The following is a 23,610-nucleotide window of genomic DNA, read 5'->3' as shown; positions in this document are numbered from 1 at the left end:
GGCTAGGCGGGCCTGACCCTGGGATCTGGAGTAAAGGTCACAAGGGACTGGAAGGAGAGTGGAGCGGCAGGAAGAGAGAGCCAAACAAGTGTTCCTCCTTGTCCTCTAGACTTCTGTCCCATCTCTAGTCCCTGTCTGGCACAAGCTAAAGCCCTGGGCATGTGACAGCTTGGCCCTAGGCACAGGCTACCTGTACAGACCAGCAACTGTCCCGTCTCTGCATCCGCCATAGCCTGTGTGAATTCCTCAGTCTTCCAGTCTGCTTCCCTCAGATTATGGCTCCATTTCCTCCCTTCCTTCCTTTCTTTAAGTTTCACTTAATTTTTAGCTTTTTTTTTTTTTTGACAAGGTCTATGTAACCTTTGCTATCCTGAAACAGCTCTGTAGACCAAAGTGGCATCAAGTATTGAGATTCGCCTGCCTCTGCCACCTAGTGCTGGAATTAACGGTGTGCACCACCATTCCCACGCCCAACTTTTTATTTTAGTTTTTAGTTTTGTTTGGTTTTGTTTTTATGTAGCCCTGGCTGTCCTGGAACTCACTCTGTAGACCAGCCTGGCCTTGAGAGAGCCACCAGCCTCTGCCTCCCAAGTGCTGGGATTAAAGGTGTGTGCCACCACCGCCCAGCTTTTATGGCTGCTTTTCGATAAGAGGGAATGTAGAGGACCCCAGAGCCCTGTCGATGAGGCTGTTTTATGTGGGGCAGGGTCTCATTTCCAGACTGGCCAGGACTCAGCAGACAGCCCAGGCCGCCTTCAAACTCATGCCAGTCTCCAGCTGCCTCTGCCCCGCACCCGAGGGCAGACAGTACAAGCAGGCACGTCCGTGCCCACTTTCACTTATTGTTACATGTCTATGTATAGGGTGTTTTGTCCACATCTATCTCTGTGTGTAGCTGGTGTCCATGGAAGCCAGAGACAGGGTCTCACTATAGCTTAGAGCCTAGGCTAGCCTGTGTGTGTGTGTGTAAGGGGATATACACAGGACACAGATGTGTATAAAGGTCAGAGGACAACTTCTTTGGGAGCCATTATTGAATAAAAAAAGGCTGGTTACTTGAACACAAATCCTGCTCCAGCACCAGCTGCTCTGAAACTAAGGACAGACACTCTGGACAACGGCCACACTGCACACCCCACTCAACCCAGTGCACATACTCACAACTTTACAACCGCTCATTTCTAGAATTTTCCCTTTCCTATTTTAGATTTCGGGGAATCAGACTGTGGATAAAGGTGCTGCTGATGAGGGGGAGGAGGGGTCTCCTTTGGGGGGACTGATGTGTGAAGAGCCTGCTTCGAACAGTGCCTCCCATAGAAGAGGTCCATACCCTCCTCATTCTCCAACTTCTAGTGCCTCAGCCTGGTTCACCCAAAACTGCAGAGTCCTTGGTGGGAGGGCTGGGAAGGTAAGGGTCACTATGAAGAGGAACTTTTGTGGTTTTAGGCATTTTCCTTAACAACCGGACCACCAGGCTCCCACTCTTGGTGGCCATGTAGGAAACAGAAAGGCCCAGAACCCCCTGGGCCTTTCTCCTCCAGGCAGTAGAACCATGGAAGCAGCTGGGGCAGACCTGGTTCTGATTCTTCTTATTTTTTTTTACCCCGAGACAGGGTTTCTCTGTATAACCCTGGCTGTCCTGGAACTCACTCTGTAGACCAGGCTGGCCTAGAACCCACAGAGATCAGCCTGCCTCTCTGCCTCCTGAGTGCTGGGGTTAAAGGCGTGCGCCACCACCACCCTACTCTGGTTCTGATTCTCTGATACTCTGGCAGTTTGTTGGGTACAGAACGTACAATGAATATGTTGTCCTCCCCTCCCCATCTCACGCTTAAAGAGGGCCAGTGACAAGTCTCAGCAATATAACGTCAATTTTATTTAAAAAAAAAAAAAGACAAAGTCCAATCCATCTGACCCATCCCCAGAGGGATCCAACAAAGACCTTAAGAAGGGCCAGCTCTAGCCAAGCCTGGGGTCAGTCAGGTGTCAAAGTAGCCACCAGGCTCATGGGCTCTGCTCTCTCAGTCCCTCTCCTTTGCTCCTGGCAAGAGGCGCCAACGAATCCGGATCCCTGGCTCCTCCAAGCTCTGTTGTACTTGAGAAAGAGGAGAGGCAGGGCTGTGGACATGCAGGGCCTCCCGGCAGCCATGAGCCGTGTGAGGCAGGCCACTGTGCGGGGTGGGTGTGTCAGAGGAGGCATGCACAGATACCTAGTGTTTCCACTTTCCTGCACAGTGAGGACTGTTCAAAAACGAACAAGGATGGCTGGGCACTCACGACCCCCAGGGGGCCCTGACCATCTGCCCAGGCCCCTGGCCCAGGAAAAGAAGATGGCATACCCGCCCTCCTGGTCTCTTTGCTCCCCTTCAGTGGATGCTATTATTCTCATGGCCACCCTGAGCAGATGGAAAGGACTCGAAAGGTGGCCCAGGGAACACCGTGTGTCTACAGAGCCCACAGGGCTCAGACCTTCGCCCCAGTGACCTCTAGTCACTCCCCGTTGGGCGGGACTCCCAGAGTGCTAGGCACCCACTCTGGATCCCTGTCTCAAGCCATACTAGTGGTTCTGACGCCCCAAGCAGGAGCAGGCTGTAGAGGCCTGAGGACACCTGAATCCGAAACAGCATAGTAGCACAGCACAGTGTACATGCTGCCCGGCCACGCCTCAGCACCAGGGGTCCCGGGAGGCTCTCCCTCGACAGAGGCTGTCACTTCGCTGCCAGGCGCTATGGATGAGGCTCAGGGCGTCTTCGAATTTCTGCTTGATGGAAGCTTCATGAATTGCCTTATGAGGGAGGTCTACCTGTGGCAGACAAGCAGGAACAATAAAGGCTGTAGGGTGCGCCCCCAGGAGCCATGGAAGACCTTTGGGGTTCTACACACCCCTTTAGGAACATCGTCCATGTTATGAGTATCTCTTTTGCTTTGCTCGCAGAGCCCAAGCTCTCAGCTCTACCTGGAATTCACTAGGCACGTTTCTATCCCTGTTCTTCATCTCAGGCTCAGTGTAGAGCTCCTCCAGAACCACAGCGGGCAGGGAGCACATGCGTGCAAAACAGAACCTCTCCCTGGGTGTGGTGTGATATGGGAGTCCCCTCTGTATGCTGTGGATACCATTGGTTAATAAAGAAACCACTTTGGACCTACAGCAGTGCAGAACTTAGCTAGGTGGGAAAAACTAAACTGAATGCTGGGAGAGAGGAGGCGGAGTCAGAGAGAAGCCATGTAACCTGGCCAGACATAGACACAGGAACTTTACTTGGTAATCTGCAGCCTCGTGGCAATACACAGATTAATAGAAATGGGTTAAATTAATATGTAAGAGTTAGCCAATAAGAAGCTGGAGCTAATGGGCCAAGATTTAATTGATACAGTTTATGTGTGATTATTTCGGGGCTGAGCAGCCAGGAATCAACAAGCGGTCTCCTTGCAACATGGTCATAGCACATGCTACCCAAGACAACAAGAGGCAGAGGGTTCCCTGTGAATTCTAGACTAGTCAGAATTGCATGGTAAGACCTTGTCTCAAAAACAAACCAACAAAAAACAAAAAACCACAACCACAACAAAACAAAAACCAAAAGCTACTACCTCTCCAGGACTCTGGGGAAGAGGAGCTCCTGTCTTGGGTCTCACCAGGCCCCCACAGCTTCTGGTGCCATTTTTAGCTTTGACAAACTAGTTGATATCAGGACATGCCGCTCTGGCCCTAAGTTTCTGTGTCTCAGTGATGTTTGTGAATTGCTGCCCCCAGAACCCTGCAGGTGAGGTAAGGCCCCAAGAACTGCTAGGTACCTACCTGGTAGATGGCTTTCCATCCAGAGCTCAGGGCAGTCAGGAAGCGGTCCAGTTCGGAAGTACAGCTCAGATAGATGACCCAGGGTTGGAGCAGCTGTGGGCTATCCTGGGAGAATTCCTAGGGACAGCAGGTCCTGGGTGAGCATGCGTGGATTTCCTTGGGTGGAGCCTGTGCCCTTGTTCCCACCCAACTCACCAGGATGCAGTACTCCTTGCCCAGTTCTGTGGAGATGGCACTGATATCAGCCAGCTTGGCCGTGCCCAGGGAGCGGAAGAAGCTGGTTTGGCAATCCTCATGGCATGTGAAGAGGCGGTCCTCGGTGATTACCAGGCAGCAAGGGATACAGGGGCTGGGGGCCACCCCCTGGGGTATGACCTGGATATTGGCAGAAGATGGGAGAGGAAGCCTGTTTCTGCAGGGTGACCTGTACCAGGAATCCCCTATCAGACTGTCTACCTTAGCAGTGTAGGGAGAGGAGGGGAGAATGGCTCAGGCTACAGTCCCCTGAGCTTGTGTTCATTCTTGGGCTGTGCCCTGGGGGTCTCCCATCTTGGCCCTCCCAGGCTAGGCTGATGGTGGAAGCAGGGACGCTTACTCCTTTGGACACGGCCTGGCAGAGATGCTGCATCCAGTCTGCCATCTCAGCCTCGCTGTCGGCGCTCAGCTCCAGGCAGGGCCGGTCAGCCAGAATGACCTGGAAGGCGTGGGGCCGGTCTGTGGTGTTGGATCTCCGGCAGCCACCGCACTGCTCCCCCCTGGGCCAGAGGAGGAGGGTGAAATGGTAGGTGATGAGGCTGGAGCGGGAGACCTTGGCGCTGGCTGGGGTGTGCAGACACCAGGCCTCAGACTCTGGGTCTAGGGACATTGACGTGTGTTTGGCAACCCCACCATTTCTGTGTAGCAGTTTTGTTTTGTTTCTTTTGAGACAGGGTCTCATGTAGCCCAGGCTAGCCTGGAGCTTGTTATGTAGCAGAGGATAACCTGGAACTTTCTGATCTTCCTGCTTCTACCTTCCATGTCGCATTAGAAGTGTCCCACTGTTCCTGGTTGCATAACAACCTGTATCTCCAGAAGTGCCAAGAGCCCTTGGGGTACCCGAACATAGCCAGGTGAGAGGGTACACAGCCACTCACGGCACCTGCTCAGAACCAGGGGCCACTCATCCACTTCCTCTGCAGTCTGCTTCTCACTGGGTGGGGGTGGGGCTCCCTTCCCTAGGCAAAGGGTGCCTCCTCATTCATCCTGCCTCCATGGCTCTCTACAGCTTGTGAACCCCAAGACACTAGTTGGGGGCTGCTGGGTAAGGGAGAAGGGCAGAAGGACAGAGAGCTCTCGGCCTTGGACTCAATTAGAGCAGACTCCAAACAGGACACCTAGCCACAACACCTGCCCCATACCCTTTTCTTGGGATACTTACCCCATGTTCACCGAGAGCAGGGGAATGACATCAGTGCGGTCAGGATACTGGTAGAGGATCCCATTGCTGTAGAGTCACAATACAATGAGGTGAGGCCTGGCTAAGAAGATCCCAGGGGTCCCTTATAAATTGGCTAGGAACCAGGGATCTGCCTCCTTCCTTCCTTCCTTCCTTCCTTCCTTCCTTCCTTCCTTCCTTCCTTCCTTCCTTCCTTCCTTCCCTTTTCTTTTCTTAAGGTTTGGTTTTTTGAGACAGGGTTTCTCTGTGTAACTTTGGAGCCTATTCTGGCACTCGCTCTGTAGACCAGGCTGACCTTGAACTCACAGAGATCTGCTGGCCTCTGCCTCTCAAATTCTGGGCGCCACCACCACCTGGCTGGGGTCTGCTTCCTATGGGAGGGGTTACAAAAGGAATCTGAGAGTGGCTGGGGAGAACACTGCCCCTCCCTGGGCACAGCTGAAGGTCTGGCACCAGGGCTGGTTTCGGGCATTTGGGAATCTGTGCCCTGAGAACTGGCTGGACAGAAAAACTAACCCACAACACTGTGGAGAAGGGAGGCATCTGCCCTTGGGCCTCTCATGCTAGGGACCTGACATCCCCTGGGCCCACCGCTGTGGAGGTTCCCACCTGAGCACCACGAAGCAGGTCTTCCAGTGTTCCTTGCCCAGATAGGAGGTGCCAGCCTTGTAGTGCAGTACACCTTCTTTGGTGATGGTGTCCTCGTGGGGTGAGCACTGGCAGGGGACAGGGCCCAGGGCCTCGTCCATGGGGTCCTCCCAGTGCACAAGCCCGTAGAAATGCACAGTCACGGTGGATGCCTGGAGGTTCAGCAACAGACAGGGCAGATAAGGCCTTGGCAGAGCCTCAGCTTACCCATAACCCAGCCCCAGGGACAGTGATAGCAAAGTAACCTCAGGACATAGCCAAGTGGGCAAGAGGACGGCCCAGGAGGAAAGCCCTCCCCGCGAGGTGACCGGGAAAGGCTAAGGGCACCATTTGTATTACTCAGCCTTAATCCAAGGCAGGTCCATGTTAGCGTTCCACTGGAGTTTCCTCCCCAGTCACTGACCTCACATTTGGATTCCTGAGCGACAAATTTGGCCAGTGCTAACTTCTCCATGGTGGCATCAGTCAAGATGCTAGGGTAGGGTGGTTCCCGGCAGCCTTTGATCATGGCTGACTTCAAAGATGCCAAGAAGAGCCTGTGCAGGGAGTGCAGTTTGCTGTCAGAGGCCTTGGGGACAGGTCCTCAGTGGTCAGGGCTTTGTCCTGAGAACTCCTGGCCCAGAGGGCTAACAGTAACTAAGGGCTGAAGATGCTGCAATCAGGGCAGTGGTGGACCCTGCATCCCTGGATGGTGCCCAGAAAAGGCCTGACCATTCCTAGTGTCCAAAGGGCCCTGGATTCTGAAAGTAAAGAGAGACTAGCCAAAGTGTTGGCCAGTAGGACCTGACCACGCCAATCAGACAGTTAAGACCTCAGCATGTAATTCTCATGTCTGTAGTCCAGGACAGGAGCCTGGCTCCTGGGTCTCCCCTCCCATTGGACCTCACACCAGCTCCTTTCCTCTCCAAGGGTCCTGGGGGCTGAGGTCACCTGGGCTGACACAAGTCAGCTGGCCAGTGACCGTCGACTTCCCTGCCTCTGTAACGAGACCGCAGGCTCTTAGGGGAATAGTTTGGTGTCTGTTTTTACCCCTAGCCAGGGCCATGGCAGATGTTGACCCCTCTGTCCCGTTGAGGGGTAGGAGCTGACACTCACTCAGCCAGGGCCACGTCAGCCGTGTCCAGCAGAAACTGCTTCCTGCGGTTGGTGCACACCAGCTTGATGGTCTGTTGGTCAAGGCCAACCTGCCAGAAACCACACAGGGCTTGTCACTGCCCAGCATAAGGGGCAACGTGGCCAGACTGAGGGTTGGCTGGGATCAGGAAGGGAGAAACTGCACGTTTGGGGTCACTACTAAGAAGGCCCCTGACCAAGATCTGAAGTCTCTCATGAGTTAGGGAAGATTGTCAGAGATCAGGAAGAGGCACTTTCACACTTGACTCCTGTCTCCTGCATGTGCACAAAGGCCTCTGGATGTTGGTGCCCACACCCAGGATGGACCTTGCTCTGCAGCTCTGAGCATGGGTGGCCTGAGAAGCCGCATCCCTAGGCGGGTCCACCCTCTGCAGAGTCTGTACTCACCGACACATAGTCAAGTTCATTGTAAGAAACGGCTTCTTCCACCAGATATGGCTTCTCTGTGGCCCCTGAGAGAGGAGAGCACAGTACCCATTACCCTGGCTGGTCTTTTTCCCGTCCCCCAGCCCCATTTTCTAAGACCCAGCCCCCTCCGTACCCAGCAAGGTGAAGCCACAACAGAACGGGTGTGTAGCCCAGCTAGCAGTCCCTCCCGGGGACACCTTGCCATTAGTATATGCTTAAAGTGGGGGTAGGGGGATGGGGGAGCGGAGTTCAACCCCACCCACTCTGGCCTGGGACGGCAGGCACCTTTCCGAAGCAGGTAGACGTAGCAGTCTGTGAGTAGCACGTACAGCAGCTGCAGGTTGCCCTCCATGTGCCCTGTGCTCATCCGGATCATCTAAGTCGAAGCAAACAGGAGTCAGCTCGAGCTCCTGCCCTGCCGGACGCGCAAGCACACTGAGGAGTGTGGGTGTCCCAACCCGCCTTTGCTGGTCACTCGATGGCTCCCCACTTCGGGGACTTACTTTGAACAACTGCTCTTCGTTTTCTCTAAAGACATGGATCATCAGTAGGAGCAAGTGATTGTTGTCTACTCTGTGACAGACAGGGACAAGGGTCGGGAGGAGCGGGGGTCAGACGAGGGGTCACACGCCTTTCCATCTCCCACCAGCAGGCTAGACCTCCCATCCCTGCTGGACTGGCAGATCCTGCACCACGTTAAGACAGCCTCACCTGAACTCAGAGGGGTGAGTCATCTCTGAAGGGCTCCCCTGACCCTCGTCTACCCCGGAGTCCTCGGCGCTGCTCAGACACGGACTGGGCTGGTCTCGCTTGAGCTTGCTAAGGGCTTCCTGGGTTCCAAGTTCAGGCTGGGACACGGGTTCAGTCACAGGCTCCTGGCAGGCCAGTGGCAACTGGGCGTCCTGTTCCTGAGGCTCCGGCTGCTGAGCTTCCCCTTGCGAGTCCTCTAAGGGCTTAGGTGCCTGTCCCTCTCCTCTTCCTCCCTCCTCTTCTTGGACAGCAGTCGCAGGGCTACCAGGAACATGCAGCGGTTGGCTAGGCCCTGCAGGGTCATGGTGGCTGCCACCTGCTGCAACAGTACTTGGACTCTCGACCGTAAAGCGGTAGAAGTCCATTGGGGCTGGAAGCCCCTCACTAAAGTCGCCAAATGGTGGTTTCTCCGGGGCCTCCCCCGGAGAGCCGGTCCGAAAGGACTGATCCGGGGGATCAATGTGGGAGCACCACGTGCTTGGGTCCAGCTGTCCATGGAGCTTGTCAATGACCTTGCTCAGGGGCTGTCCCAGGCACTCCATGGAGGTGTCCTTCATCTCCGGGATTAACAAGCCCATCTGGCTGAGCTCGGAGTGTTCACTGCTCTCAGCTGCACTGCTGGGCCCCTCCCCTTGCTCCTGCGGGGAGGCAAGTGCAGTAGCTGGCAAGTCCCGCCCCAGGTTTGGGGTGCCCACAAGTCCGTCACCATCCCCCTGCCTAGAACATGTCTGGAGGCTAGAGGTGGGGTGCAGCGGGCTTGCTTCCTCGTCCAATTTGGTCTTTTTCTTCTTACCAATTTTCTTCTTCTTGGTGACCCTGTGACGGCAGTGACAGGAAGGGAGTTAATGCTTTAGTACCCATTGTGTACAGGCTGGGTCAGAGAGGCAGTCTGGGGGGTATATGGCCCTGGGCAATACGAGGTGAGAGACCTAAGGTGTTCTGGTACTGGCAGAGATGAGTAGGAGAGACAGCCAAGAGAGGCAGGAATGGCTCCTGAGCAGGCCTACACATTCTAGCTGATAGAGCTGAGGTAGCAGCCAGACCTGCTAGTGCAAACTTATGATCCCAGCACTTGGGAGGTGGAGGCAGGAGGATTGTGAATACAAGGCCTGCCTGGGCTACACAGTCAGACCCACCTCAAAAACAAAAAGAGGGGGAAAAAAAATCTGAGCTAAGTCAGGCCTGGTAGCACAAGTCTATATTCCTAGCACTCGGGGGGCAGAGGTAGGAGGTCATTTGAGGCAAGCCTGATCTACAACTGAGTTCCAGGCTAACCAGGGCTATTTAGTGAGACCTTGTCTCCGAAAACAAAATAAAGCAAAACGAGCCCCGCTGAGCTGCCACGCCTGTCCAGGAAATAAACTTAGGCCATGGTTAGCTGGACCAACGATTCTGTGCTACCCTTAGGATGTGAACAGATCTTTCCGTTAGGTACCATTGGAAATAAATGATGTGCTCCGAAGTGCCTCCGAGGTTCTGGGGCTACCATCTGGGGCTACCATCTTGGCTTTACTCAGAGTTTCTGGGTCTACCGTCTCGGCTTTACTTTTTGGTTCTAAGATGGCTGAGCGGGCCCGGCTTCAGGGCTGAGTCTCTAAAGCTCCTGTGTACTTTAACCAACCTCAGCGAGAGTCTGTGTGAGCAGGTGTGTGTGTGTGTGTGTGTGTGCGCGAGCAGGTGTGTGTGTGTGTGTGTCTGTGTGCGCGCGCGCCTGTGTGGGTGTGTGTGTCCCAAGCCCAGACCCTAGGAAGTAATGCTCCTGCCTCAGGCCAGCAGGTATGATGGGCTATGGAGAGCTCTCAGAGTAGGCCCCAGGGAGGCCAGAGAGCTGAGATGGTTCTGGTCAAGAGCCCCCTCCACCCTCCCTTGCATAACTTTGTTCATGTGTCAAGGACATGAACCATGAAGCAGGTTTGACATGAACCAAAACTAGACATCTCAGAATGTATGCTGACTTCTCAGCCTTGGGAGGCTGGGGCAGGAGGATGGCAAGTTTCAGTCCAACCTGGGGTTCACACATATATAGTGAGGCCCTGTCTTACAAACAAACCTAACAGAGCAAATACTCCTGGGAAGGTGGCTGACCCCAAGGTGGTTTCTGGCCCTGGCTGGGCTAAACAAAACGCCCAGAGGCCAGCCAGCGATGGCTGCTGCCCAGGCCAGTACTTCCAGGGCTTACTCCAAGATGGATGCTTGTGTCCCTCTCAAGGCGAACACTGACCAGGTAATGGTGTCAAAAGGAGTGCTTCTGAGAGGTGCTAAGGTCATGGGGCAGAGCCCTCTGAATGGGGCCATGGTCCTTACAAAAGAGAGGCGTCTCCATTCCGACACGAGAACACACACAAGACGAACACGTGAGAACATGGAGAAGGTCCTCCTCCCAGGGACTGCAGGTGTGGCACCCTCACCTCGGCCTCCAGAATAAAGACTTGATGTGGCCCCGTGAGATGGTGCATGTCTTTAATTCCAGTACTCAGGAGGCAGAGGCCGGAGGATCTGAGTTTGAAGCCAGTCTGGTTTACATAGTAAGTTCCAGGATGGCCAGGGCTACACAAAGAAACCCTGTTGTGGACCAAAAAAAGTCCACCCTTCTGCTATTTCTGCCACCTGTCTCTGCACTTGGTTACAGCAGCCTGCCTGGGACAGATCTTCTGATCCCTGTGGCCCAAAAACCGTACAAGGTGTGAAGGGGCTGGGTCTTAAGTCTCAGTGATGTCCTCTGCCCTTGGGACAGCCCGTCTGCCCTGGACTACATGGTGAGCCCAGAGGTGGACGCTGGGCACTAGGTGCTCACCCACCTTCTTCCAGGCCCCTCCCTGCTGACCTGATGACTTCAAGCTCCGTACAGGCATCTGATTGGTCTGGGGTCTGGGCCTCTTCCTTCTCCTGGGAGGTGGCGTGCACTGGGGTGGTGTCAGACGATGACACAGCCTCAGGCTGCTCCTCATTGAAGGGGTTATGGCGCTGCGTGGGGCTCTTGGTGGATGCCTTGCTACTGGTCAGGTCCGAGGCAGTGGAGCGGGGGCCGCTGATGGTATCTGTGAGGTCTCCATCTGTAAGGACAAAGAGACAAGACACAGACAGCCCATCAGCTACCAACTGGGCCCCAGAGGATGCCTTCTCTCAGGGGAGGTGGGCAAGTTCCTCCCAGGGAAGCCTGACCACGGTGGCCCTAGTTCAGGAGCGGCAGTCCCAACCCTTAGGACATGCAATTGATGCTTTTGGAGCCAAATGATGGGGATGCCCTCTTTTCTGCCACTGGGAGCCCTTAGCACTCACACTTAGCCAAGTTCAGTGTGAAAGGATTCACAGTGTGAAACAACTTCTAGACCTAAGCCCTGGGCAGGGTGACTCACGCTCCCAGGGTGGCTGGGGCCCCAAGAGCAGACAGGTTGCCTACCTCCTAGGATAACCTCAGAGTCCTCTCCTGTGAGAACTGGGGGTGCCCAGCAGCCCCTCAACACCACTCCAAGTACAAAGTGATACCGAAAGCCCTCTGCAAGCTCCCTCCCCTGCAGACACCAGGGAACAAAGGAAGCAGGAAGAGCAGAAGAGACCAGGAAAACAAAAGCATGGGCTGGGGAGGGGAACGCAGGACCCAACACCACAGAGAACAGTGACAGACGGATCAGGGACAACAGGATGAGATGCAGAGAGGAAGGGGTGCAAGGGGCTGCCCCCAAGACACTTTGCAGGCTCTTGGGAGGATATTGACTTTTCTCCCCTAAATCCAACAGCACTCCTGGGGGACCCCTCTAAGGCCGAGCTGGAGGATGCTGCTGCCTTTCAGTGAGGAGCTGGTCTAACTGGCCTCCTCCAAACCCCCCATTCTAACTTACTGGACTAGGTGGATGGGGGGCAGCACTGTGGCAAGTACAGGGGGCCACTTTTCTGGCAGCAGATAGGAGCTGCCCAGGCAGAGAGTTGAGGCCTGGGACCAGCGGGTGGGACAGGCCACACATACTCTAGCAGTGCACATCTCGCTGGCATTAGCTGTGCCGAAGGGAGGAACACGCTTCCCGAAGCACACCGGAAGTGCTGGGACTTGCTGGCTGACACAGTACTTTGTTTCTCTTGTTTTAAGGGTCTGTCTTTTCTCATTTTTATCTTTTTGAGATGGGAGGGTCTCACTATGTAGCCCTGCCTGGCCTGGGACAATCAGCAGTCCTCCTGCCTCACGAAGGGTCAGAAGGAGGAAACCACGCCTTCTGGCCCCACAGAGGCTCTCACAGGGGCAGAGATTTCTACCCCGTGCTTCCTCTCAGTACTTGCAGCTGCTTGTGGAGGGGTCATGAGAGGGAACACAGACCCCAGGACGTGGTAGGAGCCTGGATGCTTAGCATTTTATAAATAAGCTTAAGACCGTGGATCACCCTACCCAGACCTGCTCAGGGTCCCAAGGTTGGATTTGTGTGCCCCCCCCCCAAAAAAAAACTTGCTTTCTTCCAGGCTCAAGGAGACACTGGGGCCTTAGTTGGGTGAGTTTCCATGGTGCTGAAGAACTTGGAGAGTCACTGCTGCCATGAATATAACCCTGCCTGGGTCTGGCCCAGCCTGAGCAAGCTGGGCCATTAGTTCCTGTGCAAGAACTACCCCAGGGCTGCAGAGGAAGGTCAGAGGTCATGGCCTGCCTGTCAAGTGATTGTAAAGTGTGCCAGGAAAGGGTTAGTGGTTAGAGTCAGAGTTAAAAACCAACGCCGACAATACGCTTCAGAAGAGGCCGAGAGGAGAAAGGATGTTAAGGTGGAATTCCGGGTCTCACACTACCTGCTCTCAGACACACTCCTCACAGTTACCTTCTTGGCCGAGCGACACAATTTACCACTCTGTTGGAGCCCATGTCTCTCCAAGCTAAGCTAGTTCACACTCACATCCCACGGGAAACATTAGCTCTTGTCCACTGCTCAGAGATAACCCTCAAGGGGAACCCTCAGAGGGAACCCCACCTCTGGCAAGAAGGGGTACCTGGGGCAGGAGCTTTTTGGGAAGGGAGTGTTGGATAGTCTTAGATTTAAGGAGCAAACATTTACCATATCAAACAGAGACTCTACTTGTAAGTCCTGAAACCTTTAAATCACCGTGTGAATTTGTCCAAGCCCAGGCATGGGTCCCAGGCAGAAAAAATGCCCCCACAATGCTGATGTCCAGAGGGCAGCATAGGAAGTTCAACCACTTTAAAAGTTCAAAGAGAATCTCCTTGCCGGAAGCTTTCACATTGACTAATTTATGGGGTGGGGCATGCTTGTGTGTGTACAGAGAGGTCAGAGGATGCTGTGTGTGTACATAGAGGTCAAAGGACGCTGTGTATGTGTACACAGAGATCAAAGGATGCTGTGTGTGTGTGTGTACACAGAGGTCAGAGGATGCTGTGCATGTGTGTACAGAGGTCAGAGGATGCTGTGCATGTAGAGGTCAAAAGATGCTGTGTATGTATGGATACAGAGGTCAGAGGATGCTGTGTGTGTACATATAGGCCAGAGGCCATCTTGGGGATATTGATTCTCTCCTCCCACCATGAGGCTTCTAGGGAAGGAATTCAAGCAGGCATGCTTGGTGGCAAGTGCCTTTACTTGCCAAACCATTTTGTTGACTCCCTGTAGAGATCTTTGGCTTTGCCGGGGCAGTTTCCTCACTTGGATCTCAACCCATTTGGGACAGCCTGAAAGGACTGAGCCTTCATCTTTCCCCTGGATGCTCATGTGGTGGATGGAAGCTTACAATACCTGTATCTCAAAGCATCGCTTTTATGGAACAGGTTTGCGCTCCAGTGAGCCAGGTCACTCATCCACACCATTAGCATAACGACTGGCCTCGGAATCAGGAGGGTGGCTTGGTGTTTGGGCAACAGTCACTTAGTGACTCCTGAGGCTCCTACGAGCCAAGTTCCCCTACTGCAGAATTCCACCTACTCGAACACCAGCTGTGGCATCGTTATGACCATGGGCAATGTTAAAAGTAATAAGGAGCTGATTCTGAAACATGCAGCAAGCTCGGCGTGGAAACGTTGCAAAACAGGAAAAGAGGGTCACAGAGGACTCTGTCCCACCTTCCCAGTCTGTGCTGGGTACAGACGGCACTGCTGGAAACACATCTCCAAAATCATAATCTATAAAAACGAGGGACAAAACTCAAGATTAGAAACGGGCAGTGGAAGGAGGTCAGGGCAGCAGGCGGGAGACACGGGAGAAGAGAGGGGGAAGAACTGGGTACACCTTCTCTAAAAGCTGACTGTGACCTCGGCTGTCCTGAGGGCCACTCCTTCCCAACCCAGAGTCTGTTCTGGCACACAAGAACCTGAGTCCCCTTGCCTTCCTTCCCCCTGTGGCCCTGAGGTTATGAAGTCCCGCCCTCTGGCTAGAGTTTGACGGTATAACCTCCATCCACAGATGGCCTGGCTGCTTCCTCAAGGCCTGTCCATCCCTCTGACTCCATGAGGTCCACCCACGAAGACTGAGCGGCGTCTTCACTTATTCCATAAGCAAATAAGCAGGCAAATCTTTTTACTATTAGTTTTTTCATGTAGCACAGGCTGGTCTTGAACTTACTACATAGAAGAGGATGACCTGGAACTTCTGATCCTCCTGACTGCTCCCTAAATGCTGGGATTACAGGTGTGCCCCATCAAGCCTGAGGGGTGTGTGTGTGTGATGTGCAAGCACAGGCTTGCGTGTGTCACAGTGAGTGTGGGATGGTGGGTTTCCAAGGTCAGTCAGGCTGTCAGGTGTGTGTGTGTGTGTGCGTGTGTAAGCACGGGCTTGCATGTGTCACAGTGAGTGTGGCATGGTGGGTTCCCAGGGTCAGTCAGGCTGTCGAGAGAGTGTGTGTGTGTATGTGTGTGTGCGTGTGTAAGCACGGGCTTGCGTGTGTCACAGTGAGTGTGGCATGGTGGGTTCCCAGGGTCAGTCAGGCTGTCGAGAGTGTGTGTGTGTGTGCGTGTGTGTGTGTGTAAGCACGGGCTTGCGTGTGTCACAGAGAGTGTGGCATGGTGGGTTCCCAGGGTCAGTCAGGCTGTTGGGTGTGTGTGTGGCGTGGCAAGTGTTTTTGAGCGACCAGGCCATCTCACCCGCCACAGGCTTGGGTTTATACAGTGCTGGGGTCGAGCCCATGGCTGCATACACGCTGGACCAGCACTCTACTCCCTCAGCTACACTGAACTCCTGCAATGCAAATCTTGCTGAAGCAAGTCTGAAAGTGGGATACATGACCCACAGCACAAGCAGAAACAAGGAATGAGGAAGGCCAGATCTCAAGAGAGGCGACCATGGGAGCCAAGTGAGTTCTTGGAGCCACCTCCCAGGAGGTTAGGCTGAGTGAATGAGGTCAGATCAAGGCAACCTAGATCTCACTGAGGCAGGGGCAATGGACGGGGTTATGAACGCCAACGCCTAAGATCTGAGGAAGTCAGGGTTAACTAGTAATTGATCTGAGTTGAAAGGACCCACCTATAGCTTGTCTGACCCATGGAGGGGTACTAGAGGAACTGCCCAAGAAACCATGAGGGTTTCTGCCCCCTCAGACTGCCTGTCTGTCTCTCCTGGGCTTGCACAGTCTCTCCGTAGAACCTGCTGCACGACAACCTTCCCCAGGCAGCTGATTCAGCCCTGACTCAGGCAAGTTTCGAGGGTGCATTGCTGTGATCCCTCCTTGTTCAGAAGACTGCCCCTGGGCACGAGGCTAGAAACTTCTGGAAAGGTTAGGAAGGTTCATAGAGCCTGATATTTGCTTTTTTTTTTTTTAAAGTTACCACAGAAATGAAGATCTCGGAAATGATCAGCTGTGTTCAACTGTGAATTTCAAACACCAGAGACATTGTCTCCCAGCTGGTCTTGGGAGGCTCCAGAGGTCACTTCAGGGCACAGGCCTAGTTCCTTTTGCGCTGGGGCCACTTACCCTCACTAGATGGGGCAATGGCACTGTCATCCCATTCCAGGTTGGTGGAGGTGACAGAGTTGAAGGAGTTGAGGGACAGGCTGTCTGAGCCATGGACTGAGCTGGGAAGGCGGTCTTCGAAGTCCAACAGGTACTGAGGTTTGTAGTAATCAGGCATGTAGGGGGCCAGATCTAAGTAAGGGGCATCCTGGGGAGACAGAAGAGGAAGGAAGAGGCGTCAGATAGGAACCTCAGGGGAGCCAGCAAACAAGGCTTGGCAAGTAGTCACCAGAATCAGGACAGGACGTAAGATGGGGATCTCACACACACACACACACACACACACACACACACACACACACACACACACACCACAAACATACCACACACACACACACACAATGCCACATACACAAACCACACAGATCTCACCCACAGACAGACACACATACCACATACACACACCACACCACAAACATACACAAACCACACACACACACATTCCACACATACAGACAGATCCCACAGATACATACACAGCATAGACAGACAGACAGACACAATACCCACCCAACACCCCACGCTCTCTTTCTTAAGGAAATCAAGGTGTTTAGAAGTTAATTGGGAAGTAGCTGCCCCAAGGAGTAAGGAAAGAGTTTGGAAGCCTTGGATGTACAGGATGTCCGCAGTGCGAAGCTCATCCGAATGCATGCGTGGCTGGGTTCCATCCACAGTGCCCAAAAAAGGAGGGAAAAAGAGTCGCAGGAATCCAGCCAGAGCAGCTAATGTTCCCTTGATAGCTCTCAGCATTAAAATCTCTCTTTCTCTTGTTTCTACCACTGCTGAATCCCACCTCGGTCTGTTAGGGCCGGAGCAGGGAAAGGGTGTGACCAGATGGGGCAGTTGCACTAATCTTGCCGAGCCTCTGAGATGCTCTGGCCTCTTTGGGGTCACTGTCCTTGTATAGCCACTTCCTCTGGCTTGCAGCTTCGCTGTCTATGATTTGCTACTGTAGTTCGGAAGTATTAAATGAGAACCTTCAGAAATAAAAACTGATATATTTTCAAAAATTTTTTGAGCTAGGCATGTAGTATGTGCCTTTAATCCCAGGACTTGAAAGGCAGAGGCAGGTGGATCTCTATGAGTCCAGGTCAGCCAGGAGAACTTAGTGAGATCATGTCTCAACAACAAATTATTTATCATTTATCTTTTATTATTTTGTGTGCATGATGTGTGTGTGTGGTAGTTGTGGTTGGGGGAACATATACATGCCACAGGATTTGTGTGGAGGTCAGAGGGCAACTTTGAAGAGTTGCTTCTCTCCTCCCATTTTTATGTAGGGTCTGGGTACTGAACTTGGGTGGGCAGGTTTGTGTGTCAAGTGTTTTCACCCACTGAGCCAAATTACTGTCCCCCCTTTTCTGTTTCTGTTTTGTGGAGACAGGGTTTCCCTGTGCAGCCCTAGCTTTCCTGGAACTAGCTCTGTAGACCAGGCTGGCCTCAACCTCACAGAGATCCACCTCCCTCTGCCTCCCGAGTGCTGGAATTAAAGGCGTGCGCCACCACCACCCAGCTGGCCCCGGTTTTTGTTGTTGTATTTCCAATAGGGTTTTACGAATCTCAGGCTGGGCTTGACTTTGCTACACAGCTAAGGGTGACTTTGAACTCAGGATCCTCCTGACTCTCCTATACAACTCTTAAGTTTTTTTAAAAATCTAAAACAAAATTCTTATAATTATCCTGCTTTGCTACTATTGTTGTTATCTCTTACAGAGAATAGTTTTTTAGTTTAATTTTGCTTTTTTGTTTGTTTGTTTGTTCTAGGGCGGGTTTTTCTGTGTAGCCCTGGCTGGCCTTGAACTCAAGAGATTTGCCTGTCTCTGCCTCCTGAGTGCATCACCACTACCGGATTTAAGGTTTTATAGTTTAAGTGTTGATATGTGTCTGTGTCAGGTAATGTGCACTTGTGAGTGCAATACCCTCAGGGGCCAGAAGAGGGCATCAGATTCTCCTGGCACTGAGGTTACAGGTGGTTGTGAGCTGCCTGTCATACAAAGGTGTTGGTAACTAAACTCAGGCTCTCTGCAAGTACATGCTCTTAACAACCGAGTCATCCCTTCATTACAGATGAAAACCCACAGCACATACAGAGTTTGGTACCATCTGTGATTTTAGAGATGGAGTGGGGTAGAGTCTTAGAAAGTGAGCTCCGTGACCATGGGAGGGTCTATCCAGTGTATGGATGGGAATTTGAAGTGGGGTTGAGAGCTCCTGCGGGAAAGCAGAGCTAAGGACACTTGTCAGGGTTGCAGGAATTTGTCTTGGACCTCTCAGACACTCAAGTCTCAAACACAAAGGGAAGTCCTTCTGAGCTAAGACACTTGAGGCAAGGTGGTGTTTCCACATTGTGCAGAGAGGCCGGAAGATGCTGAAGCAGGGCCGTGAGTAAGCCATGGACCTTAAAGGTGCCCTTTATCTGAAGAGACAGGTGTTGCCAAGTTCAGCCACACCCAACAAGCTCCAGACTAGAAAAATGAAGTCCTCCCCCACCCCTTCTCCTCCCTCTCCAGTACCCAGAGCCCAGGTGTCTCACCAGATCCAGGTCAAACCGAATAAACTCCAGCCCAGACACCAAGGTCAGAAAAAGAGTCAGGTGATCGTGACTGCAGACCAGGGCATTCCTGCCAGACACACAAAAAGCAACCTGGGGATTTCTGAGCTGGTCATCAGCCTGGCTGAACCTCCCCAGAAAGCCTACAGTGTTGAAATTGGATGGATGACAGCCCATCCCTGGAGGGAACCCAGCTCGCTCCGCCAGGCCTGGTCTCTTTCTGGCTGTGAAGCATACCAGCGTCTCCAGAGATGGGCCTGGAGATCAGTGGCTGCTATGAACACTCTGTCCCTGGAGTGTCCCCAGCAAAGGGGGAAGGCAAACACTGGGCATTTGGTCAGCCTGGGGCTAGGGCAGACACCAGACTGTTTACAGAGCCCGGCTGGGACTCTGGGGGAAAACTCTGAACTCTCCTGGAGGAAGCCACCAGACTGCCAGCAAGACCCCAAGGCTCTCTGCCATCACTGTCAGGCCCTTGGTGTGTGATATCAAGCTAGGCCTCTGTCTCTGTGTGACAGGCGGTGTTAGGTAGAGGGTGAGGGAGCTAGGGGCCCGGCAAGAAATAGGAGTGTTCCAAACACTCACCTGACATAGTACTTCTGCAGCAGGCCCAGGTTCTCCTGGAACAGTCGCAGGTAACTCTCCAGGGAGTTCTCATTGAGAGCCAGGTAGAGCCAGGCGCGGCCTACGGAGAAGGCAGGAGTAACTCAGCTGCTGAGCAGCTGCTTTTCATCTGCCAAACAAAGGCCTGTGAAGAACTAGGTAGCCCCACAGCCTGTAGGCCAGGCCCGAGCTTGTGGTCAGCCAGAGTGCAGAAGGCAAGATGGTGCTTGGTGGGCGGTGCTTTTTTGAGCTATTCAAGGACATTGCCCCGACCCTGCGACCTTGCGGCCTAACACACTTCTCTCATGCTCTTGGCCTGGGACTCTAAAGGAGTCCAGTTTTCTTGTGGATCATGTTCCCCTTCACTTCATCAATGACACACCCACACACTGTCACATGCACAGGGAAAAAGTGAGGCTTTGTGGAAGGCGCTAGCATTTGACCCGCCACCGCCACTTGACACTACAAAGCAGACAGCTGCCTCAGGCTGACCTGGGCTGGACCTGAGCCACAGGCTCCCCACAGGGAGAGCACAGCTGGCCCCTGGTTCTACTCACTGCGCCCCAGGTTGGTGGCCACGTGCTGTAACACCTCGATCTGCTTGATGGCCTCTCTGCGGGTGAAATGGACCACAAGCACCCAGTAGCCGGAGGAGAGGTCTTGCAATCTGTAGGGCCAGGACAGCAGCTGGGCCTAGGAAGGACTGCCTTGGGCCACCAGCTGCTTTCCTTCCATCCGCACCCCAGGACAGAGGCAGACAAGGACGGGAATGCCTCGCTGCGGGGCATCTGGGTCCCCACACCTGGCTCCATCAGCCCCAAGAGCAGCCTGCACTCACCCGTACAGCAGGGCATGGTCCAGGTGCTCACACAGGCGTTGCAAGACCTTGTCATGGTTCCGGATAGCAGGGGTCTCGTCTTCACACGCTGCAAAGTAGCTCTGCAGCTAGAAGGAAGAGAAATAATGTTGCTGAGGAAAGTTCCAGGCATAGGGTACCCTGGAATGGCCAGCAGAGCTGGCTTCCAACTGCCCTGCTAAGCACTTTGCCCAGGAGGTAGAGGGCAAAGGCTCTCAGGAAGGATTCTGCAAAGACAGCCGTGTGCGGCCTGTACAAGTGTTGGGTGGTACCAAGCTTTGGGGCAGGGCCATAGGCTGCACTTGCTGCCTGGGCACCAAATACAATGGCATCTATGTAAGTCAAGCATGCACAGGTACACACACACAGACACACACACACAGACACACAGCCTGTTGGTAAGGCCGGGAGGCATCTGAAAAAGATTCCCAATCAACCCCCGTTTTAAAAAAATCATGCATTTACTGTGTAGGCCTGCTTGGAGCTGTCCCTGTACACACTGAGGTCTGGAAGACCAGAACACCTGCTCTGATGACCTTCCTGCCAGAGGCTGACATGGGCCAGATCTAGGTGTGTGCCAGGCTCATGTCAAGCCCTATGCCAAGAAAGACATTGTTCCCAGGGCTGGAGACAGGGACAAAAAAAGAAGAAGGGGAAGGGAGGGGGGGGGAAACAGAGAGAGGGACAGACAAGCGGGGGAAGTTTGAGATCGCAGATGAGGTTCCCTGAAGAACCCCCAGCTCACCAGGCTGACACAGGTGGCTGAGTTCTACGCAACTAGATCAGAACCCTTCACTCCTGTTGTCTTTCCAGTGGCCCAGATGGCAAAGGCAAGAAAGGGGCATAGATCCCCGAGCCCCGGGGTAGGGTTTAAGCCTGCAGGACAACTGTATTCTCAAGTATTCTCTGGAAGCAGAGATAGAGATGGCCGCAACAGCCGAGAAGAGTCAGCCACACCAGGGAGCATGTGCTCTTGGAGGGATGCCTACCATTCAGCTCCCACACAAGAATAGTCTCTTCTCTGTGACCAGAGCAAGCCCAGCCGCCTGGCTGACCAGGGACAGAGTTCAGTCCCAAAGGGTCAGCTCACTTGTCACGCAGGCAGGAGCAGAGGGAGGAGCCTCCTGGAGCAGCCAGAGGGACTACACCCACAATGCTGCACAGCTGGCCTGCTGGCGATGGCTGGAGGCGTCTGGGGCTTTTGTTTTAAATGACTTCCAATTGGCTATCTAAAAATTTGTATTATTTGCTGTGTGGTGGTGACACACACCTTTAATCCCAGCACTTGTGAGGCAGAGACAGGCAGATTTCTGTGAGTTCGAGGCCAGCCTGGTCTACAAAGCAAGTTCCAGGACAGGCTCCAAAGCTCCAGAGAAACCCTGTCTTGAAAAAAAAAAGTATTATTTATTTTACGTATATGAGTGTGTTATTTATATGTATGTCTGTGCACCACATGCATGTCTGGTGCCCAGCATGGCCAGAAGAGGGCATCGGATCCCCTGACACTGAAGTTACAGATGCTCTAAGCGGCCATGTGGGTGCTGGGCATTGAACCGAGGTCCTCTGCAAGAGCAGCCAGGGCTCTTACCCTCTTGGCCATCGCCCCAGGCCCTGAAGGCACTCTTGCACACTTCAGTGTAACATCACACTGTCCCGTCAGTGACACACTATACTCTCACCCTCTCTGACCTGGTCTCAAATTCATGGTCCTCCTGCTTCAGCCTCCCAAGTGCTGGGATTCCAGATGTGTAGCACCACACCTGGTCTGCTTGTCTTTAAAAAGCATATTATTGCTATTATTGACAAGGTCTTAAGGTGCAGCCCTGGCTGTCCTGGAACTTGCTTCGTAGACCAGGCTGGCCTCAAACTCACAGAGTTCCATCTGCCCCTGGCTTTGGAACTAAAGGCGTGTGCCTCCACCGCCTGGCTTTTTTTTTTTAATTGATTTTTTACTGAGTTCTACATTTTTCTTTGCTCCCCTCCCTGCCTTTCCCCTCCCCTTTAACCCTCTCCCAAGGTCCCCATGCTCCCAATTTACTCAGGAGATCTTGTCTTTTTCTACTTCCCATGTAGATTAGATCTATTTATGTCTCTCTTAGGGTTCTCATTGTTGTCTAGGTTCTCTAGGATTATGATTTGTAGGCTGGTTTTCTTTGCTTTATGTTTAAAAACCACTTATGAGTGAGTACATATGATAATTGTCTTTCTGGGTCTGAATTACCTCACTCAATATGATGTTTTCTAACTCCATCCATTTGCCTGAAAATTTCAAGATGTTATTTATTTATTTATTTATTTATTTATTTATTGCTGTGTAGTACTCCATTGTGTAAATGTACCACATTTTCCTTATCCATTCTTTGGTCAAGGGGCATTTAGGTTATTTCCAGATTCTGGCTATGACAAACAATGCTGCTACGAACATAGTTGAGCACATGTCCTTGTGGCACAATTGAGCATCCTTTGGATATATACCCAAAAGCTGGATCTTGAGGAAGGTTGTTTCCTAATTTTCTGAGAAGTCACCACACTGACATGCAAAGGGGTTGTACCAGTCTGCATTCCCACCAGCAATGCAGAAGTGTTCCCTTTCCCCACAATCTATCCAGTATAAGTTGTCATCAGTGTTTTTGATCTTGGCCATTCTTACAGATGTAAGATGGAATCTCAGAGTTGTTTTGATTTGCATTTCTCCGATGACTAAGGATGTTGAGCATTCCCTTAAGTGTCTTTCAGCCATTTAAAATTCCTCTGTTTAGGTTTGTACTCCATTGTTTTATTGGATTATTTGTTCTTTTGATAATCAATTTCTTGAGTTCTTTGTATTAGAGATCAGACCTCTGTCTGATGTGGGGTTAATGAAGATCTTTTCCCATTCTGTAAGCTGTCATTTTGTTTTATTGACCATGTCTTTTGCTTTACAGAAGCTTTTCAGTTTCAGGAGGTCCCATTTATTGTTTATCTCGGTGTCTGTGCCACTGGGGTTATAGTTAGGAAGTGGTCTCCTCTGCCAAAGTGTTCAAGTGTACTTCCCACTTTCTCTTCCATGAGGTCCAGTGTGGCTGGCTTTATGTTGAGGTCTTTTATCCATTTGGACCTGAGTTTTGTGCATGGTGATAGATATGGGTCTATTTTTCATTCTTCTACATGTTGATATCCAGTTATGCCAGCACCATTTGTTAAATATGTTTTCTTTTTTCCATTTGATGTTTTTTGCTTCTTTGTCAAAAATCAGGTGTTTGAAGTTGTGTGGATTAATATCTGGTCTTCAATTTGAGTGCCAATACCACCACCTGGCATTTTTATTGGTTCCTTGCAGTTCTGTGTTATGTACTCTTGTCCCCAGTGGTTTTTTTTTCCCTTATTGAGAAAATATTCGTTTTTACAGTCAAATTTATCAATCATTTCCTTTAAAGGTTCTTGTTTCTCCTCCACTCTATTACAAAAGAAGTATCTTTATCTTTTATGTCTTTAGGGTTTTATTTTGCTCTGTGTGT

At 52.3% G+C, this 23,610-nt stretch overlaps 1 protein-coding gene across 6 annotated transcripts in view; it reads right to left on the bottom strand.

The window, feature by feature from the left end:
* Nucleotides 1-1,854: 1,854 nt before the first annotated feature.
* The window catches only part of Plekhm2 (pleckstrin homology and RUN domain containing M2), a 43,358-nt gene continuing 21,602 nt past the window's right edge, over nucleotides 1,855-23,610 (bottom strand). The window contains exons 1-20 of one of the 6 annotated variants that reach the window (XM_087906927.1): nucleotides 22,764-23,365; nucleotides 20,096-20,202; nucleotides 19,815-19,924; nucleotides 19,240-19,339; nucleotides 18,637-18,724; nucleotides 16,065-16,251; nucleotides 14,221-14,280; nucleotides 10,999-11,227; nucleotides 8,136-8,990; nucleotides 7,928-7,997; nucleotides 7,710-7,800; nucleotides 7,404-7,468; nucleotides 6,978-7,066; nucleotides 6,286-6,418; nucleotides 5,844-6,034; nucleotides 5,217-5,282; nucleotides 4,395-4,554; nucleotides 3,995-4,174; nucleotides 3,800-3,916; nucleotides 1,855-2,803 (exon numbers count right to left, since the gene is read on the bottom strand). In XM_087906927.1, the coding sequence (XP_087763053.1) occupies nucleotides 2,666-2,803; nucleotides 3,800-3,916; nucleotides 3,995-4,174; nucleotides 4,395-4,554; nucleotides 5,217-5,282; nucleotides 5,844-6,034; nucleotides 6,286-6,418; nucleotides 6,978-7,066; nucleotides 7,404-7,468; nucleotides 7,710-7,800; nucleotides 7,928-7,997; nucleotides 8,136-8,990; nucleotides 10,999-11,227; nucleotides 14,221-14,280; nucleotides 16,065-16,251; nucleotides 18,637-18,724; nucleotides 19,240-19,339; nucleotides 19,815-19,924; nucleotides 20,096-20,202; nucleotides 22,764-22,853 (3,126 nt within the window). In that variant the 5' untranslated portion in view covers nucleotides 22,854-23,365 and the 3' untranslated portion in view covers nucleotides 1,855-2,665. Of the gene's footprint in view, nucleotides 2,804-3,799; nucleotides 3,917-3,994; nucleotides 4,175-4,394; nucleotides 4,555-5,216; nucleotides 5,283-5,843; nucleotides 6,035-6,285; nucleotides 6,419-6,977; nucleotides 7,067-7,403; nucleotides 7,469-7,709; nucleotides 7,801-7,927; nucleotides 7,998-8,135; nucleotides 8,991-10,998; nucleotides 11,228-14,220; nucleotides 14,281-16,064; nucleotides 16,252-18,636; nucleotides 18,725-19,239; nucleotides 19,340-19,814; nucleotides 19,925-20,095; nucleotides 20,203-21,102; nucleotides 21,124-22,763; nucleotides 23,366-23,610 lie in introns of those variants that run through there. The other 5 variants (XM_087906930.1, XM_087906928.1, XM_087906929.1 and 2 more) reach the window with 5 other exon arrangements.

The sequence above is a fragment of the Myodes glareolus genome, chromosome 6 (genome assembly GCF_982192425.1).
Source record: "Myodes glareolus chromosome 6, mMyoGla1.1, whole genome shotgun sequence".
NCBI lineage: Eukaryota > Metazoa > Chordata > Mammalia > Rodentia > Cricetidae > Myodes > Myodes glareolus.
Note: the sequence above shows the minus strand (reverse complement) of the source record. Positions and strands in the feature narration are given on the sequence as shown.